At 41.7% G+C, this 21,375-nt stretch overlaps 1 protein-coding gene across 1 annotated transcript in view; it reads right to left on the minus strand.

Moving 5' to 3' along the window:
• klhdc4 (kelch domain containing 4) overlaps nt 1-21,126 on the minus strand; it is a 21,603-nt gene extending 477 nt beyond the window's left edge. Inside the window, 12 exon segments of the mRNA XM_084317626.1 lie at nt 371-547; nt 980-1,162; nt 4,171-4,393; nt 5,847-6,055; nt 6,806-6,884; nt 9,303-9,465; nt 9,694-9,786; nt 12,273-12,412; nt 16,130-16,228; nt 18,746-18,824; nt 20,209-20,300; nt 20,895-21,126. Of these exon segments, the coding sequence (XP_084173752.1) occupies nt 371-547; nt 980-1,162; nt 4,171-4,393; nt 5,847-6,055; nt 6,806-6,884; nt 9,303-9,465; nt 9,694-9,786; nt 12,273-12,412; nt 16,130-16,228; nt 18,746-18,824; nt 20,209-20,300; nt 20,895-20,996 (1,639 nt within the window). The 5' untranslated portion in view covers nt 20,997-21,126.
• Between the last annotated feature and the right edge of the window lie 249 nt (nt 21,127-21,375).

The following is a 21,375-nucleotide window of genomic DNA, read 5'->3' on the forward strand; positions in this document are numbered from 1 at the left end:
AGCAACGCCCACTTTGGCCACCTTCTTGTCTTTGGCGTCGGTGCCCATGTTGGAGCGGGCCAGGGCCACCCAATGCTGCTCCGTACGAGCCTGGTAGTCTGTCACCGTCTCCCCCTCCTTCACCGTGGGGTGCTCGTCCTGGTCTACAGACAGACAGACAGACAGACAGACAGACACACAGACACACAGACACACAGACACACACCACACACACACACACACACACACACACACACACACACACACACACACACACACACACACAGAGGTAGAGGTAAACGTCGGAAAGCGAGAGAAGCAGACAGACAGAAACAGATACATGCAGAATGATACAGTACGACAGATAGAGATAGAGAAAGTCGTCCTTTACCTTCCTCATCTACGCTCTCTTCTTCAGACTCCTCCTCCTCCTCTCCACCTTTAGCCTCCTCCTCTTCTCCACCTTTAGCCTCGTCCTCTTCTCCACCTTTAGCCGCCGCCTCCTCCTCTTCCTCCTCCTCCTCCTCCTCGTCCTCTGACTCAGACTCATCCAGCCACTCCTGTGTCTCTGTGGGAAAAGCAACGGTGATCACATCGTGTCTCCCTCTCTCTTTCCCTCCCTGCAACATCTTGTCATCCTTTGTTTCTTCCTCTCATCATCCCCTGTTCCCTAGAACCACCAATAACGCCTCGTTTGCAATTGTTCGAGGAAAGCAACGGTTGTGATTGGAGGATCAATAAAAGAGGACGTGTGTGTGTGTGTGTGTGTGTGTGTGTGTGTGTGTGTGTGTGTGTGTGTGTGTGTGTGTGTGTGTGTGTGTGTGTGTGTGTGTGTGTGCGTGTGTGTGTGTGTGTGTGCGTGTGTTACAGGGGGTATCCAGGCACACAACAGCTGCTACTTAGTGGGATGGATGTGAACAACAACTAGGTGTATTTGTACTCTTCATAATAGATGTACACGTGAATAAATCATTCAAATGTGTGTGTGTGTGTGACTCACTGGGGTCCATCTCAACCAGGACGTCCCAGCGGTCCATCTTGTGGAGGTCCAGGCAGTAGAGGTCGTTCAGGGTGAACTGGCGGTCTCCCACCTCGAACATGCCCCCGTACAGGAAGAGCTTCCCCTGGCGCACGGTGGCCATGGCACTGGAGCGCGGACACGGCTCCACCAGAGGAACCGCCGCTGTGGGGAGAGAAACGCACCCAATAACATCTGGAAATATATACATCTGGAGTTGGACCTGGAGGAAGAATTAAGAATCGGAAATTGGAACCAATTTTGACCGTCTTTTGGACGGAATATCTCCTGTGATATGATATGATACATTTATTTATATTGCGCCCCTCAACCAAGTCACATCAGCCCGGGGAAAAATACTATTTAAAACAGAAAGACAGGAACAATACGAAAACAGAAATAAATACATGCAGGCCAACCAAGCAGACAGAGAACGGACGGACATAATACACCAGTCATACCACAACACAAAACTAGCTTGTGGATTTTTTTTTTTGGGTGAAAATGTGGGTTTTGAGCATGGCCTTAAAAGTCCGTAGAGTGCTTGCAGACTTTAAGTTTAGTGGGAGCTTGTTCCAGAGTTTCGGCGCTGCGACTGCGAATGCCCGGTTTCCCTTCGTCACCAGTCTTGAGCGTGGGATTTTAAGGCAGATTTGATCGTTTGATCTGAGGGATCTGGAGCTGGCTGATTGGACCAGGAGTTCCTTTATGTAAGCTGGGGCGAGACCGTTTATGGCTTTGTATTGTGAACATGAGGATCTTGAAATTAATTTGTTGTTTTACTATTAAACCATTAAACCACTGCATGTACTGTGTTGCAGTCGTCTGTCGTCTGTTTTGTTTTCAAGAGTTAAATTCAACCTCTCCCAAATGTTTCTGGACTTTGAATAGTCTAATAATGTTACGTTTCCTGAAGTGCACTTGTGGGTGAATGCAAACTTCAGGAATTTGATCAGATCATCCCCAACAAATGTATAAGATTGTAGCTTTTATTCTCAGTCAGAAGCTTGTTGATGCTGAAGGACTAGAAGGAGACAGCAGCTCAGTGGTGTTGACTAATTAGTTACACCTGCGCCGTGTAAAACATAGCTTCTTTAGCAGGCAGTAGGGCTGATGGATAAAAGCCTCCCAACAGCGATGCATGAAACAGTGAACTTGTTGATATGAGCTCTTCTGGTCGGACATGACCAATGCTGCGAAATCCCCAAAATTCTCTTTTCTAGAGCATAACAGTGGCCTTTAACACTTTCAGTGCCAGCAGGGGGCGCACGATTTACCGCTTGAGTGCCAACACTCTATTCAACGAGAGGGCGAGCACATTTGCGAACGCATAAACTATATCTTAAATGATGGCTATGTGTCTAATACGCCCGTCGCTTATCAATGACTTGCTTGCAGTCAACATTGTCGAAGCGGATTGTTTTTTCATCGGTACATTTCCGTTTTATACCATTTTGGACATTTTCAGAAAATAACAAAGATTTTGTGATAATCGCCCTTTAGTGGAATACACAAAAACATTGTCATTTTTCGGCCTATTTATGAATCGTTTTCAAATAAATGCTAGATTATCGATAGTATATGTGTACTTATGCACGCTAGAGAAGCGGGCTGAAAAATCGATTATCTTATTTCCTGATCAGCACACACACACACACACACACACACACACACACACACACACACACACACAGGGCCCACGTTGATACATCTGTGAAAAAAGCTCTGATTATCCCAAGACTGGTCAAATAGATTTCTTACCTCAGATCAGATGTTCTCCAAAAAGATTATTCCAATTCCTGATCGCCATTCCAAATATCGATTGCGTTTATTGATCCAACGCTGGGTACTGGAAACACATATTCCACGCTGTTCTGAGGGTCGGCGATGACTGCAATCGGCTCGGATTACATGCCTGAGGAGTAAAATGTGGATACCGGATTTTCTTTTCCCCATGCGTTTCCATTGACTCCATCCCAATGGGTGCATTATCATCCGGGAGACGATAGGGGGCGGTATTTTCCCTGTTCGAGCTCAGAGAGAGTCCCAGTGGTAACGTGAGGCTAGATTGATGAAAAATTTATGGAAATCGCTAATAAAAAAAAGAACGATTAAATAACAAGATTTCTCGTCGTTGGCACTGAACGGTTGGCATGAAATAACGAGAATTCTCGTCGTTGGCACTCAAAGTGTTAAGGCACTATCGGGTGCAGCACCCCTGTACATCACAGAGCTCATAACCCCCTACTCAGCACCAAGGTCACTAAGATCCTCCAACCAGGCTTGGCTGGTGTCCCCCCCGCACCAGACTCAAAAAGAGAGGCGATCGCTCCTTCAAGGCCGTGGCCCCCACGCTGGAGACATTTAAGTCCTGACTAAAAAACTCGCTTTTACTCCCTAGCCTTCAATAAACCCTGATTTCCCCACACCCTAACTCACACACTTCCATGCAATTGTATCTTGCCCCTTCCCCCTTGTATCTGTTCTTGTGTTCCTCTGTCCCCTGTGTGCTATATTGTACTTTGTGCTACTCTATCTGTCTGTTGGCTTACTGTTGTCTTATTCTCTGATTGTACCGTCTTGTCCTGCTGTGCCTTTTTGTATTATGAATGTTTATGCTTTGACTGTACAGCACTTTGGTTGGCTCTTGAGTTTTTTTTTTTTTTTACTTTATTTTTTAGCGTTTATCGCTTTTCCTGGTCAAACATGACCGACAGATACAGTGAGGGTGAAACGGGAGAGAGAGCAGGGAAAGACATTTGGCAAATGACGGCGGGTCCGGGAATCGAACTCGGGTCGGCCGATCCGCGACGCAGCGCGGTACATGGTGTGCTACTGGAGCGCCCCTGCTCTTGAGTTTTTAAACGAGCTTTATAAATAAATGACTTTATAACATGTTTGCAGTTTTCTCTTATCCTCCATGTTTAAATAAGGTGCAGTTACCACTCATGGCCACATGGTGCCAATCTAACATACGGCAGCTTTAAAAATAAATAATAATAATAATAATAATAATAATAATAATAATAATAATAATAATAATAATAATAATAATAATAATAATAATAATAATAATAATAATAATAATAATAATAATAATAATAATAATAATAATAATAATAATAATAATAATGATAAAAGATCTTCTCAACTCCACTGCAAATCAATCTCACCTTCATCCTCCTCCTCTTCCCCGTCTTCCTCCTCCTCCTCCTCTTCGACCCGGGTTCCACCGAATACTTCCTTAATGGTCATCACTGTGCCGTCCTCGGTTACTATCTCCTTGATGACCTCAATGGGTCCCTGGGGGGCAGTATCCTCCTCCTCCTCCTTTCCTTGACCCTCCCCCTCTCCTTTCTTCTCCTTCCGACGTCTCTTCTTCTCCGACTTAGCCCCCTGGAGACAACATAAAGACAGAGACAAAACAGACAAAATAGATATAAAAGTTAAGCGAGGACAATTCTCTCTATTGTTTCACTGGAATTCTGTTGCTAGGGAACAGTTTGGACCCAAGTGTATTTCCTGTCAACTATACCGGCCGCATCCTGCTAGGTGGCCGTATCACCCACCCTTCAAAACCTTTTTTTCATACCCGGTGTTACATTTAATTCAGTCCGGGCGCAGTTTTTTTGGTCAGGCGAGTCCAGCGGTTCACTCGATCACATTGAAACGCGTCCAATGCCTCCGATGCATGTGTTGTGGTGGATTATGTTGGCGACAGGATGGACACCAATACTGGAAATTGCGATCAGACAATTGGAATATTCTTTTTGGGGTACCTCCTAGCAGTGCATGTGAGCGGATCGGAGCGTGAGCGGCGCGGGGCGCGGAGCGGCCGGTTTTGACGTGAGCGAGGAGTGGGTTTTAAAATGAGTCGGCGCGACGTCCGGAGCGAGAGTTCTCCTCCGCTCCAATCCACTCCAGGCCGCTCACAGTGGTTTAACACTGATGTAATATATACATGCAGTACAATGCCAAAGCAACAGATGGCGATGTACAAACATGAAGGCCATTTTCAACCAATGAGAAGGGTGAACCTGTGATAGGCTGTTCGTTCAGGCTTTGTCACTGTAGAGACGCCCACACTCACTCCAGTTAGAAAAAGTATATCGACGCCATTGTTGTTGACGTTAGCTTACATGCTAACGTTAATGGCAGCGACCATAGCATTGTGGCTCGGCTAGCCTATCATCGCTTAATAGAGATAGTGAATGGATAAACAACGTTATTTAACATTGCAGAATGGCTACAATTACAATGCGGCTCAATACAAACAATTGTTAAGGGGCCCAGGGGGTGTAGACTGTTGTAGTTTGAGCTCATTTACACCATGCTCCAAAAAAAGAAGAAAAAAAACTGCTGAGCGATCTGGCGCGGGGAGCGCTCGATTCAAGGTGAGCGGGGAGCGAGCGGAGAGCGACTTGGGGGCGGGGTCAACATGAGTGATTAGCGGAGCGGACCAAGCTTTAAAGAGCGAAGAGCGGATTTCTCGGCCGCGCCGATCCGCTCACGTGGCCTGCCTCCTAGTGAAGGTAAGGACTATATGACATAAATTCTGCTTTGATCCAACCATGATTTCACATCGATCGCAATGACCATGTGTAACGTACTCCAAAACGTATGCCATTGGTGACGATCAAAGCATCAAAAAACTACCACCCCCCCCCCCCCATTTCATGCATTCATGATGAAACATAATACCTATTATATACATTTGATTTGGAAATAGTAGCGTGTCCAGGCGAGAAACGGCAACGCTTTTAGTAAAATGCACGTATTGCTCCATAGCGCCGTTTTCTGGAATTAGCCAATCAAGAAAAGAGGGCAGGGTTTGAGACGATGTTATTACCTTGAATTGAGCGGGGAACCACCTGTTCTTCCCAGTGTCGTACAGGTACAGGTCGTTGTAGAAGTCCCCCTCCAGCGTCTCGTCCTCTTCCTCATCACACACCCCCCCGAACAGCACGGCCCGCCCCCCAGGGCCCACGGCCAGAGAGAAGCCCGAGCGAGGAGGGGGCTTGGTACCCGAAGGACTCACCCTGGACCAAGACCACTTCTCTGGAGGAAGAGGAGGGACAGTCAGACAACCTCGTCTGTGTGGCGATAGATATCATGTGACGCGCGCTCTCCGGTTTAACATCTTTATGCTGCTTTTATTTCATCCAAGATTTTTCTTTTTTTTTTACTCCAGTGTGGTCCGATGCTTCAGTAATACTCAATTGTATTAGCTGTTCCAAACTAACATTATATTCATCCCAAGCTGAAGATCTTGGAATAGGTGGTTGTATATAAAACCAACCTTCCAGCATCCCTACATCTATTCTGTACAGTCCAAGACACAGTATCCTTGGGATGTTGATACAAATATATTAACTTCATCTTAAAATTCTCTAACTGCCCAATGAGTCCATAACGACATCTTCATCACAGATAACAGTCTCATCTTCATCTTCAACATAGAGAACAGTCTCATCTTCATCACAGAGAACAGTCTCATCTTCATCACAGAACAGTCTCATCTTCATCACAGAGAACAGTCTCATCTTCATCACAGAGAACAGTCTAATCTTCATCACAGAGAACAGTCTCATCACAGAGAACAGTCTAATCTTCATCACAGAGAACACATCTTCATCACAGAGAACACATCTTCATCACAGAGAACAGTCTCATCTTCATCACAGAGAACAGTATCATCTTCATCACAGAGAACACATCTTCATCACAGAGAACAGTCTCATCTTCATCACAGAGAACAGTCTCATCTTCATCACAGAGAACAGTCTCATCTTCATCAGTCTCCAGTACCTTGCTCCTCCTTCCCGTCTCTCTTCAGCAGGAACATGTCGGAGTGAATCGTTCCCTTTTCCACATCCTTCTTAGCTTTCTGAGGATGGACACACACACACACACACACACACACACACGCACACACACACGCACACACACGCACACACACGCACAACACAGCAGGTTATAGTATACAATGAAAGGAGGAAAACACACACATACAAATGCGTACGTGCAAACAAACACAAATGCACATCATTTTCAGTTTGACACAATATGGTGGCCACACAACATCTATACTTAAAGGAACACTCCAACGGGAAACACTAATTTGATTGATATCAATTTCATCTCTGCTGAGTCTTTCTTTGATTTGATTTTTTTATTTGAAATCTTCGAACATGTAAATAAATACAAACAATATAAAATCAAAACAAATCATTGATCTCAAGAAATTAAATGGGAAAAAAAATAACAAAAGCAAAACATAACTCAATTTACATGTTCGAAAAGGAGTAGGAAGAAGTATACACTTAATTAATCCTACCCCTTTTCCACTACTCAAATGAGTGTACTAATTTAAAACCTTACAAAACAAATATATATATATATGCAAAACAAAAAACTAAAACTATATATGTAAAACATGAAAGAAATAAAATAAAAATGTAAACACCCGTGAATGTCAAATCCCTTCCTCATCCCTGTACCTCGTGAACATAATTTCCTTATAATTCAGTTTGAATTGTCTCATATTTGGACATTGCTTTAGCACCACATTCCGACTGTTCCACAGTTTCACTCCACATATTGAAATGCAGTGTCTTCTCATGGTAGTGCGTACACTAAGAACTTTTAAATTGAGTTCCTTCCTCAGATTATAACCCCCCTCCCTATCAAAGAACAGTTCTTGAATGTTTCCTGGAAGTACATTACCTTTTGCTTTTAATTTAGCTATACATTAATTGTGCTGTTTTAAATTCCACAAGATCATTTAACTTTAATGTGTTTTACTTTCAAAATAATATGTTTGTGTGATCTCGATAACCTGCAATGTGAACTATCCTTATGGCCCTTTTTTGGAGTATAAAAAGTGGTTGTAGTGTAGAATTATAAGTGTTTCCCCAGACTTCAGCACAGTAATTTAAATATGGTTAAACTAGTGAACAGTAGAGAATGTAGAGTGATTTTTTATCCAGAATGTGCTTTACTTTACTCATGACTGAAATGCTTCTTGACAGTTTAGTTTGGACATGTTTTACGTGAGGTTTCCAGCAGATTTTATGGTCTATTATTACACCTAGGAATTTATTTTCATAAACTCTTTCAATAATCGCATCATTTATTTTAACTTGTACATGGGTATTTAATCTACAGTTTCCAAATAACATAATTTTAGTTTTGCTCAAATTCATGATAATTTGTTTCTATCAAACCATTTTTTTTATTTCTTCATTTCAGATGTGATGACCTCTAAAAGTTGCTGGATATTCTCACTAGAACAAAAAAGATTAGTGTCATCCGCAAATAAAATACATTTAAATATATTATTAGATACTTTACCGTTTATGTACAAGATGAACAATTTTGGACCCAACACTGACCCCTGGGGGACACCACAAGCAATGTCCAAACATTCAGATTTATAATCTTTCATCATCACAAATTGTTTCATCTCTCTTGGAGTCGTTGGAAGTTGTATTTTTTTTTCCCCTGATGGAGCTAGGCTAGCTGCTCCCTACTGCTTCCAGTCTTTGTGCTAAGATAGGCTAGCTGCTTCATACTGCTTCCAGTCTTTGTGCTAAGCTAGGCTAGCTGCTTCATACTGCTTCCAGTCTTTGTGCTAAGCTAGGCTAGCTGCTTCATACTGCTTCCAGTCTTTGTGCTAAGCTAGGTTAGCATGCACCTGGACCTCTCTCTGGGGCTGCTGGACACACAGAGGTTAAACTGATATCAAGTGAGAGTGTTCCATTAGGCCAGGGGTCTCAAACTCACGCCCCGCCAGTTTGAGACCCCTGCTTAGGCAGTAGCATGCAAGAGTCAGTGTCATCCATGTCATGGTTATTTGCACCGCTGTGATGTGGTCATAGTTCTGTAGGATCACCAGTGCCAATAAACCACCATAGAGCATGAACTTGAGTATTTTCATGCAACATTTGTACACATAACCCCTTAAAACATAGACAAAAGGACCAATGCTTTATTTTGGTCCTCGACAAACAATGAATAGTTCCCTGTTATTGATGTAAAATGCCAATTCTTATACTGTCATTGTAAAGACTCATGGAATGTCTCTCGTCCAATCACAATGTGTGTTTGGAACTGAATATTGCATCAAATAGACCATGCAATAAATAGTCATGGAATAAACCACACACACTACACTACAAACACAGACTTTCGCTTCTATATATATCCAGCTAACTTTGAGCTCATCCCAGGTAATTCAGTGGATAAATACACACGTCATGCACGCACGCATACGCACACACACACACACACACACACCACTTACCGATTTAGAGTATCCCCCGTAGATAATGACCCCAGAGGCGTCTGGCGTGGAGGTCATCTGGCAGGCAGACCGCGCCAAAGGGGCGGAGCCAGATGGAGAGAGGCGAGACCAAGAGAAGGTGTCCAGAGAGAAGGAATAGACATCGTTGTAGTAGATAAAATCCCTGTAGGAGAGGAGAGGAAAGAAGAGAAGAGAAGATTTTAAAATCACTTGCAAGCTTCGGGAGTGTTAAACAAAGTTGCTGCAGGGATGCATCTCCAAGGTTTGCCCGTATAGACGTTTCAGTGGAATGTTTGTGTTGCTACAGTAGGCCTCCAGTCCTCATCAGATCAGTCCTCATCAGATGTGGATATTTAGCCGACTGTTCATCACTCTTTAAACCCCTCCCTACCTGGTGCTCTCATGGAAGCCTCCAAACACCAGCAGCTGTCTCTTGCTGAGCACCATCCGATGACCACTCCTCCCAGACGGGCCGCCTGCTGCCCTGGAAGACACACATGACAACAGGTGTCTCTGGAATAAGACATGGAGGTGACTAACGTGGTTATACAGAGATTAAATGAAAATATGTAATTATAATATTTTAAAACACCGTGAGCAGTCACAGCTCTGGTGATACATAGCAACGCTGTTGAATTATTTTTTCAGGGGAAACACTACAATGTACAACTGGAATATACAATTATATAACTGTGTACTACTGAGTAATAATGCTAATCAGATGTATCTACAGTGTTATAGTAGTAAATATACTATGGTAGTAAGTCATACTGGCCAGTGGTATAACTAGTAGTAAGAGTAGTTAAGGGATATACAGATATAGATATAGTATACAGTTATGTAAACAGGAATATGCAGGTATATTCAGACAGGTGTGGATAAATATATATATACAGTAAATATATATACAGCATTATTGTACATGCTATCATACAGAGTTATATGGGTAGACTATAGTTTGAGGTAGATAGTTATAATTACAGTATGAGGCAGTTGTAGACAGTGAAGGCAGTAGGTATAAATTGAGTATAAGCAACAGAGTTCATAGTTCGTACAGTATGGGTAACAGTGCCCGTCAATGTGCGGCTCCTCCATCCATTGATTCAAATTAGTGATGCACCGATGTGAAAATTGTGGCCGATACCGATAACCGATATTAATATTGCTGTTCTGGCCGATACCGATATCTTTGTATAGAAAACACTTATTATTATTATTTTTTTTTAACAAATGTTTTTTTTTACATTACACACAAACATTAACACTTTAATCGCCAAGGACGCCTTAACTCGTCATTCCCCACCATGCTAATTCTGCCAATGGTGCCGTAACACGTCATTGAGATCAATATTTCTAAAATCTGTGATCGCAATCATATTTCTCCCGCGGAGACTTGAGATCTACTGTTGATCCCCTCTCAACTCTCCAACGGTTCAAGAGCGCCATCTGGTGGCCGATCGGCGGATCGCCCACACCGGAAACCGGAAACGGAAACTGGTGCTCATCCAAATTCGGTCCGATCACTCGCTATATGTCCCGGGACTCGAGCTTGACACAATGGATAGCGATCCGTTACCAATAACTCGATAAACAACATGATTTGGACGTATATACTATTATACAACCTGGAGATGGATCGCATATTTCAACATCCCATAATAGGAATATTTTTGCTCCACGCTCATCGCCCAACGGCCCGAGGAGACTGGGGTAAGTTTCAGCATTTATTTTTACCGTGTTCGATACAAACTGCTCTAATGATCATATCACCTACACTACATGAATCATCTAACGTTGGCCACGGAATTATAACCGACCCCCCCCATCCGGTCAACATCAGATGATAAGTAGTAACTTATCAAACACGTCCATTTGAAAAATGTTATCTAGCGCCGATCGCTATCAAACTGTATTTGATCATCAATATAATGAATTTAGGGCTATAAATCACGTTCTGCAGAATGCTGCAGAAAACGATAAAAACATATTTATACTTTAGACCGTATTTTAGTATGAATATGTGAATGAAAAAGTATAATGTTCCTACATCCTGAACGATAGATAATTGACGTTGAATGGGCCATAGTAATGTCAATTTAGCAATACAATTTAAAAAGTTATAGCCCTGCAAAGAAGGGGAACTTCTCCATAGACAAATAGAGCTGGCAGAGGATAGTATAAGGATGTACATAAGCGTGGCAAAGAAAGTGTTAACAGTAGAAATCCACTATAAATCCCAGGGCTATTACCGATATAATACTAACAATAATGACAGTCCTGTTTTTAAATCAAAATAGATGTAGATTTAAGATGTGGATAGCATCCATTATTCCGTTTGACACCAAGGATTAAAAGTTCATATAATGCTTTATCCTCTCCACCACATCTGACCAGATTGCTATGCTGGCTTCATTGACACCTAGAATTCGTGCGGTAGATATCTCTAGGTAAATCACATCAAGATAGGTAAGAATCCATATCCTCCGGCACATTTTATCCGGTTGAATCCAGCGTGATGCTATTAGCTTTTTGGCAGCCGTAAGACCGGACAAGATTAGCCTCTTTACATGTACAAAGTGTGATAACTGAGAGACATTATTCAGCAACAATAGAGAAAACACTTTTTTATGATAATCAAATAAAAAGCTATTTTCCAAAAACGCATTTTTTTTTTACTTTTGTAACTTATTTTCAGAAATGACTGATATTTTTTAACTATTTAAGGAAAAAAATATATAATAACAAAAAGATTTAAAAAAATAAAAGGTTTATTTTTTTATCTGCCCATATCGGCCCTATCTTGATATCGGACCGATACCGATGTGTAAAAAAAACTGCCATATCGGCCAATATTATATCGGTGGCCGATATACCGTGCATCACTAATTAAAATATATATATTATAATATTGGTTGATCCATCCATCCATCCATCCATCAGACAGAGTCTCGAGTGTCTTTCCATACTTACTTGATGTTTTCCCAGGTGTTTGTGGCCAGGTGCAGCACCCAGAGGCCGTCCTTGTAGTGATAGAACTGTTCACCGTCTGGAGAGGCAAACTCTCCACCAAATACCCACAACTGACCTCCTCCCTGGGGCACCACCACAGCCTGAGGAGGGGGAGAGGAAGAGGAAGAAGAGGATGCATAGGAGGAGTAGGGATGAGAGAGAGAGAGAGAGAGAGAGAGAGAGAGAGAGAGAGAGAGAGAGAGAGAGAGAGAGAGAGAGAGAGAGAGAGAGAGAGAGAGAGAGAGAGAGAGAGAGAGAGAGAGAGAGAGAGAGAGAGAGAGAGAGAGAGAGAGAGAGAGAGAGAGAGAGAGAGAGAGAGAGAGAGAGAGAGAGAGAGAGAGAGAGAGAGAGAGAGAGAGAGAGAGAGAGAGAGAGAGAGAGAGGATAGAAGGGGCCGGGGGTAGAGGAGAAGAGGGGGAGAAAGATGGCACACAGAGGAGAGAGATTATGGGAGAAGGGAGGAAAATGAGAAAGGAGGGGTGGAGGACAAGAAGGTGGAGAGGAGGAAAATAAGTTGGAGGAAGAGAAGGAGAGGAGGAAGAGAAGGAGAGGAGGAATAGAAGGTGGAGAGGAGGAATAGAAGGAAGAGAAGGAGGAGAGGAAGACATGAGAGGAGGTGGAGAGAAGGAAGAGGGTGAAGAGGGGGTGGATAGGAGGAAGAGAAGGAGGAGAGGAGGAAGAGAATGAGGAGAGGGGGAAGAGGAAGGGGGGAAGGGGGAAGAGAAGGAGGAGAGGAAGAAAATGAGAGGAGGTGAAAAGAAGGAAGAGGGTGAAGAGGGGGTGGATAGGAGGAAGAGAAGGAGGAGAGGAGGAAGAGAATGAGGAGAGGGGGAAGAGGATGCAGAGAAGGGGGGAAGGGGGAAGAGAAGGAGGAGAGGAGGAAGAAGAGAGGAGGAGGAAGATAAGGAGAATATAAGGAGGAGAGAGGGAAGATAAGGAGGAGAGGAGGAAGAGAAGGAAGAGAGGGGGGAGATAATGAGGAGGGGGAAGAGAAGGAGGAAGAGAAAGAGAGGATAAGGCGAAAAGAAGACAGTGTGTGTTTTAATATGCACTTAATTCAGGTTTAGTGAGAACACTTTAACCCTTTCACTGCCACACGACAGAAGGTTAGCCCTTTACTATCACACAACCGACAGCGATGCTCCATCATTAGCATCATTAGCTCCGCAACCGTGGAGCTAATGATGCTAATGATGGAGCATCGCCGTCGGTTGTGTGATAGTAAAGGGCTAACCTTCTGTATTGTCACAGTGAAAGGGTTAACCGGCTGTCGTGTGGCAGTGAAAGGGTTAATTGGTGTCATTGTGCCTAGCAGTCCAATCAATCACAGCTATGATGACATTGCCGATACATTCTAAAGTGCCCTTTGATTTGTGTTGCGTTTGGGTAGTGTGCCTCCTGGTGGTCAAAATGAAGATTACACAGCTATGTGGCGTTCACAGTATTTTCATGGCTTTTCGTCGACACGTGCGATTTGATCACTAGGGGCGTGTTATCAAAAAATAATACAGCTGTTGTTTGCCTACCAAGATTGTGGCACAGTAGTGCAGACATGTGACATTATCAATGGATAAAGTGCTCGGCCGGTACCAAAATGCGACTCTTAAGTTCACTATTTTAACCGAGCAACTGAGCAGTAAACGCATTTCACCATTGAAATCTGTGCTAATTGTACATCATAACCAGCTAGTGTCACTAAAAGTTGGGTTTTGAGAAATCACAACATGATTTGCAGCCACGCCTGAGACGTCAGGTTTCTTTAATCCTTTATTTAATCAGGGTAATCACTGATGTGTCCACCTCTTTCTCATGTGGGCAGCAGCATACAGTCAAGAAGGCAGCATACAGAAAATGACATTTCAATGAAAACAGACAATATGAAAAACATGAGCAGACCGTGGCAAAAAGACATAAATTATTTTTCTTTAAAATTATCAATTCCAATGAGGGACTCTAGCTTCAAATCGCCTTGTAACAGGTTCCAGGAGAATGGAGCAGCATAGCATAGCTGAACACATGTTTCCAAAATTCACTTCTGACAGTGGGAACATGATACTGTATGAGATATAATTTTGTGATCTCAGATTCGAATGCCCACCTCTTAGTTGAATGAGTGAAGTGCTTATGTAAGTTGATAGTTGCCCCAAACAAATACCAACGTAACTGTCTTCTTATGGCCAAGGATGACTGAACTGACAATTCATACAATACACAGTGATGTGTGAGGGATGAGCCGTTTGTTACAAATCGTAAAGCAGCACGATATATTGTGTCTAAAGGATTTCACCATTTCCTTTCACCACCAACGAGTTTCTGTTTCGAATTGTGGACTACCTAACGTAAACACTAGCGTTTTCCTATTGGAAACAACGTGTGTATGTTAACCCTTTCACTGTCACACGACAGAAGGTTAACCCTTTACTATCACACAACCGACGGCGATGCTCCATCATTAACATCATTAGCTCCGCATCCGCGGAGCTAATGATGCTAATGATGGAGCATCGCCGTCGGTTGTGTGATAGTAAAGGGCTAACCTTCTGTATTGTCACAGTGAAAGGGTTAACCGGCTGTCGTGTGGCAGTGAAAGGGTTAAAGGTACATCAATCTCAATAAAAACCACAAACTGCATGAAAGCACTTAATGTGACGCACATCCTGAAAATTCTATCTGTCCATCATTCATTGGGGGGAACTATGTACAGTATGACCCAATATAGCATGGACATACTGTATGTGCTCCAATGAGCACCCATTCTAGTTGGAATTTAATTGTTTAGCCGTAGTGTATATTGTTGGTATTTGTTTGTTTAGCCGTAGCGTATATTGTTGGTATTTATTTGTTTAGCTGTAGTGTATTGATATTTATTTGTTTAGCCGTAGTGTATATTGTTGGTATTTATTTGTTTAGCCGTAGTGTATATTGTTGGTATTTATTTGTTTAGCCGTAGTGTATTGATATTTATTTGTTTAGCCGTAGTGTATTGATATTTATTTGTTTAGCCGTAGTGTATTGATATTTATTTGTTTAGCCGTAGTGTATTGATATTTATTTGTTTAGCCGTAGTGTATTGATATTTATTTGTTTAGCCGTAGTGTATTGATATTTATTTGTTTAGCCGTAGTGTATTGATATTTATTTGTTTAGCCGTAGTGTATTGATATTTATTTGTTTAGCCGTAGTGTATATTGTTGGTATTTATTTGTTTAGCCGTAGTGTATTGATATTTATTTGTTTAGCCGTAGTGTATATTGTTGATATTTATTTGTTTAGCCGTAGTGTATTGATATTTATTTGTTTAGCCGTAGTGTATATTGTTGGTATTTATTTGTTTAGCCGTAGTGTATTGATATTTATTTGTTTAGCCGTAGTGTATATTGTTGGTATTTATTTGTTTAGCCGTAGTGTATATTGTTGATATTTATTTGTTTAGCCGTAGTGTATTGATATTTATTTGTTTAGCCGTAGTGTATTGATATTTATTTGTTTAGCCGTAGTGTATATTGTTGATATTTATTTGTTTAGCCGTAGTGTATTGATATTTATTTGTTTAGCCGTAGTGTATATTGTTGATATTTATTTGTTTAGCCGTAGTGTATTGATATTTATTTGTTTAGCCGTAGTGTATATTGTTGGTATTTATTTGTTTAGCCGTAGTGTATTGATATTTATTTGTTTAGCCGTAGTGTATATTGTTGATATTTATTTGTTTAGCCGTAGTGTATTGATATTTATTTGTTTAGCCGTAGTGTATTGATATTTATTTGTTTAGCAGTAGTGTATTGATATTTATTTGTTTAGCCGTAGTGTATATTTACCTGGTGAGCACAGCGTGGAGGAGGAGGGTTGGGGATGTCTGATTTAACCCAGCTGTTCTTCTTGATGTTGTAGAAGAACAGATCGTTGTACAGATACGTCTGTAAGAAGAGAGACATCAACACACTGTTGTTTCACTAAAGACTTGTTTACCAGATGGCACCAAAGGGACTGGGAGTAAAATCTCTTAACATAACATAAGCCATAAACTTTTTTTTTTTTTTTTACTTTTTCTACAGTGTACACTGAACAGGGACAATAAAGGGGAGAATCGACCTATTTCAAACCACGCCCTCTTTTCTTGATCCTCCAATCACAACTGTTAGACTAGAAGACTAGAAGTCTTTATTTGTCATGCAGTTTAACACACACACGCGCGAGATGGGCGACCCACAGGAACACACACACACATGCACTGAGTCGCCGATGAAATGTCTCTCTGCACTTTTCCCATCCCATTGTCCTTCCCCCCATGGGCAGCCGGGAGCAGATAGGGCGTCAACGTGAGCCGTGCCCCGGGGACCAATCCAAGTGCTCCTGTCCGTCTTCGTCAAGGACGCCACAGCGTTAGCGATCTGTTGTGCATGTTTTTCCATTGGGTTTATCTTATCGGGGGGGGAAACCCTTGCGAGCACAGGGAGAACATGCAAACTCCACACAGAGGGGCCTGGGAGATACCCCACCCGAGTACCTGGCATCATGGAAACCTGGTCCCCAAGCGGGAATCGAACCCTGGACCTTCTTGCTGTGAGGCGACAGTGTTAACCACTACACCACGGACTGTTGGTCCGAGGAAAGAAACAGTTGTAATTGGCGGATAAGGAAAAGAGGCAGTAAAAATAAATAAGTATGATAACACTTTACTGTACCAAAGGCACACAGTTACAGGGGGAATTATAACTTTATAATGGTGTCTCATGATCAGTTCATAATATGCCTCAAACAAAGTTGTATTTCTGTCTGGTTGTTGACATGTGTGACTGATTATGAGTCACTATGTGTGTGTGTTAATAACCAGACTTATATACACTACATTAATAACAGAGGTGTCATGCCTATTCAAACTGGGATGCTTGTGCCCCCTCATCTTATCTTTGAGATCTGACTTCTCTCGGATTCAATTTACATGGGAGTCCACAAAAGGGTGGGTGACTGTTAACACAAAAAAAAATAACTGTGTATTCCAGTATAATTATTTTGTTAATTAATGTTGGATAAAATGTACTTTCCTAATAGAGGCCTTGCACAGAATGTTTATGTAGTTATTTGTATTCCAGCACCATGCCTAGCATAGCATAGCAACCATTATGCTGTGCAGTTGCTATGTGCAAAACAACGGTTGCTATGTGTTGATTTATGAGAAATAATATCAACATAAACATAATAAGTTGGTGTCTTTATTACTGGATCTTGTAAACAAGTCACAGGAGAACAGTAATATGCTTTTCCAGTGTTTCACCTGCTCTACAACTGCACATAAATTAGGCATTTTCTTTTGAAAGTGGTTACCGACGATTACAGGCAGCCATGCTGGAGGACAGAGAACTAGACAAACAATCCGTATAAGGCCTCCATTGTACAATGACCCTATTGATAAATGTTTTGTTATATGGGTATTGATTGGTATTGACGAATGGAAACACTACAATAAAGATGAATTATACAACAAAAAGATATCCGACCTCTTCTCTCATTCAATTTATATTTTCCAGATATAAACTAGCTAGCCAGTCATGATAGCATCAACCGTTTAATATTGGTAAAGGGTAGCTGTGTGAATATGATCTGGCAGTGTAGCTGATTACGAGCACATCTGTGGCTCTAGTTTACATCAGTGTGGTTACATGTAGCTGATGATGGTAATGGAGGTATGTTGTAGTCGTGCTGCTTCCTATAATAATAATTATAATAATAATTCATTACATTTATATAGCGCTTTTCTAGACACTCAAAGCGCTCCCCACAATGTAGGTTGGAAATTGCCTCCTTCACCACCACTGGTAGGCAGCACCCAACCTTGGGCTACGCAGGCTCAATGGCTGCCAGGCACCCGGCACACATCACACTACACACAATGGCTGAACGGCTCAGGAGACAGGGATTGATATCAGCCAATTAAGGGGAAGGGATGATTAAATGGCCTTGATGTCAGAGACCTGATTGGGAATTTGGCCAGGAACGTCGGGGAACCCCCTACTCTTTGCGATAAATGCCCTGGGGTCTTTAACGACCGAATTCAGTCAGGACCACGGTTTAGCATCTCATCCGAAGGACGGCACTCGCAGCTGTACGGCGTCACTGTAACAGGGGCATTGTTACTGACTAGTCCAGAGGACAGAGTGCCCCCTTCTGGACAACAACACCACTTTCCGACAACGGCCTTGACCGGGGCTCGAACCGTGATCTTCCGATCATGAGTCCGGAGCTCTACTCATGTAGCTACACTGCCTATGCATCGTTGTACTTGAAAATACAGGTATTACCATGCGTTTTCTAGTTATTTGCATTGCGGACATTTTCCTGTGAATTTGTGCCCCTCAAACATATTGAGTGCGGTTAAAAATATCCTTAAAAAATGTAAACCTTAGTTACTCTAAATACATTACTAAAGCTGTTACCTTCCTGCCGTTGAAGAATTCTCCACCGAATAGGATGATTTCATCTTTGTCAGGGTGAGCTGAGAGGGAGGCGTTCAGTCTGAGAGGCACCAAGAGACAGAGACAGATGGAGACCTTGTTCATTTGAGCAGACAGTGAGACGTTTAAAAAGGCACCAGAAGCTGAGATGTAACCAGAGTAACTCCAGAGATAGATATTAAAACCTGGGCCCCCTTTATAGAATTTGTCGAAAGCATATCCCTCACTTGACATCGTTACATAACTATGAAGTTGCCAGTTGGATCCAATGATGCATAATCCTGTAAGATGTTCCTATTCATTGCCAAACAATGTACATGTCAGTAATTGGCCCACAACTATATTATGTGTATTTCATTTCTAATTATTATAATTATTTTCCATTACTTTCAATATGATGATAATTATTATTATTATTATTATTATTATTATTATTATTATTATTATTATTATTATTATTATTATTATTATTATTATAGTGTATGTGTATGTATACGTATGTATACGTATGTGTATGTATGTGTGTGTATATATATATGCTTGTATGTGTGTGTATGTATGTATATACATATATTTACATAACTTGGTTTTTAATTACGGCCTTGGGCTGGGTGGGGGGGGGGGGGTTATACTGTACTTGTCTCTTTTTTGTGTTAATAATAATATAAAGGCACTGTCTGCAATCTAAATAGAACAAAAGGCAAAGCGCCATCACCTAAATGAAAGACATTTTGGAGACATACATGTTATTATCCACAAACTGATTGACAGCCATCTCTAAAATATAGACCGTTTCACTGGAATTCTGTTGCTAGGTAACAGTTTGGACCCAAGTGTATTTCCAGTCGGTTATTGCATTAGCAAACATTGCAACGGGAAATTAACTTGGATCCATTTAGAATGTTTTTGGTGTAAATGTTAAGCCGTCTATAAAGTACAAACAATAGACGGCAACTCATCATCATCAAACCTTTATTTGAATAGGCAGGTTAATTAAGAACAAGTTCTTATTTTCAATAACGGCTACATGAGTGTTGATGTTTTCTGATGGAAATGACTGGAAATGTTTCTAAACATTGTAAAATGTAAATTTTCAGCTAGTAACTTATCAGTTGAGAAAGGCACAAAGCTCAAACTCTTTGTGAGTTCTTAAAACCAAGTGTGCTCGATTATTTATGCATCGCTAGAAGGTCTGAACCGGAATTAAAAACGCATTTAAGAGCTCAAGCAAATATTTTATGGCCTCATAAAGTCAAAAGCACCATTAATCTTCTATGAAACAGTCCCATATTTTACATGCCGGTTAGGCTCCATAACCGATTACAGGGTTCTCTCTCCAATGTCTAGCTTTAGGGGAGAGTGGTGCATGTTCACATGTGAACTGAACTGGCCTGTGTGAATTCTTAAAAATGGGTGGCATTCCCCTTTAAACAGTTGTGTGGTACCTGGGAGACGGTGGTGGGCATGTTGTCTCCACCACAACGGTCTTCTTGGCGTCCAGGCTCTGGAACTCAGCTATAAGGGCCTCCAGGTCTTCCTACATAGAATAACACTCCTTAGAACTGTATTGTTGTCTCTTCCCCCCCCCCACCTCCTCCAATGTACAGTTTCTTCGTCAAATGTATATACTCTCTTTTTTTAGACTCTTCTTGTATCAAAAACAGTACTGTATTTGTAAATCTGGTATGTCATAAATGTATAGATGTAGCAGTACTGTCTATCTGTATGTCATATATGTTATGATGAATTGAAAATGGGGGACCCTGATGTAAACAAGACGAAAGTCTGTCTCTGGTCTGCATCCCCAATTGTGTACCCATTCTGCAATCTGTTAAATAACATTTCCAATCAATCAATCAATCAATCAATCAATCAGTCAATCTTGCACTTGTTTGTTACTCAACTAATGTACTTGGGATTTAAAGATATAGATTAATTCATCGTGTTTGTTAATGGAGGGCATGATGATGAATACTACAAGACAGAAGATAAGGTGGGACAGGCAAGATAATGCAACAAGGAGGATGGAGAGGAGGAAGGGATGGAATGATCACACGATACATCTATATCGGATAGAGAGAGAGAACAACAGACCAAAGGCTAACATTATAGCTAACTTGATCTCACACACCTCCTCTCGTTTGGACCTCTTGGAAACCTTCTTCTCCATCTTGGACGCTGTTTTCTCCGCTCCTTTTACCTTCTTCTCTTTCTTGCCCTTTTTACCCGCCATTGTTGCTGCTGACCGCCGGTGTGTTTTGCCAATCAATTGTGCTTTAAACTGTTTCTGAATTAAATCTGTAGGTAGTGGTGCCACATGGAAATATTATCCCAAACAAACTCACATGTCTTTCCCCTGTCAGGCGCGGTTTACTTCCGGCAACAGAAGTGACGCGAATACTTTAGGTTGTAGAAATCCTACTACGCCCTCTAGTGGCCAGGATGAGAAGTATAACCCGTCCCCGAATGTAAAATGATGATGATGATGATGAATGAATGAATGAATGAATGAATGAATGATGAATGAATGAATGAAAACTTTATTTAACAGATTGCAGAATGGGTACAATACAGTACGGCCCAATACACACAATTGTTAAGGGGATGCAGAC

The sequence above is a fragment of the Notolepis coatsorum genome (assembly GCF_963971535.1).
Source record: "Notolepis coatsorum genome assembly, chromosome: 6".
NCBI classification, from domain to species: Eukaryota; Metazoa; Chordata; class Actinopteri; order Aulopiformes; family Paralepididae; genus Notolepis; species Notolepis coatsorum.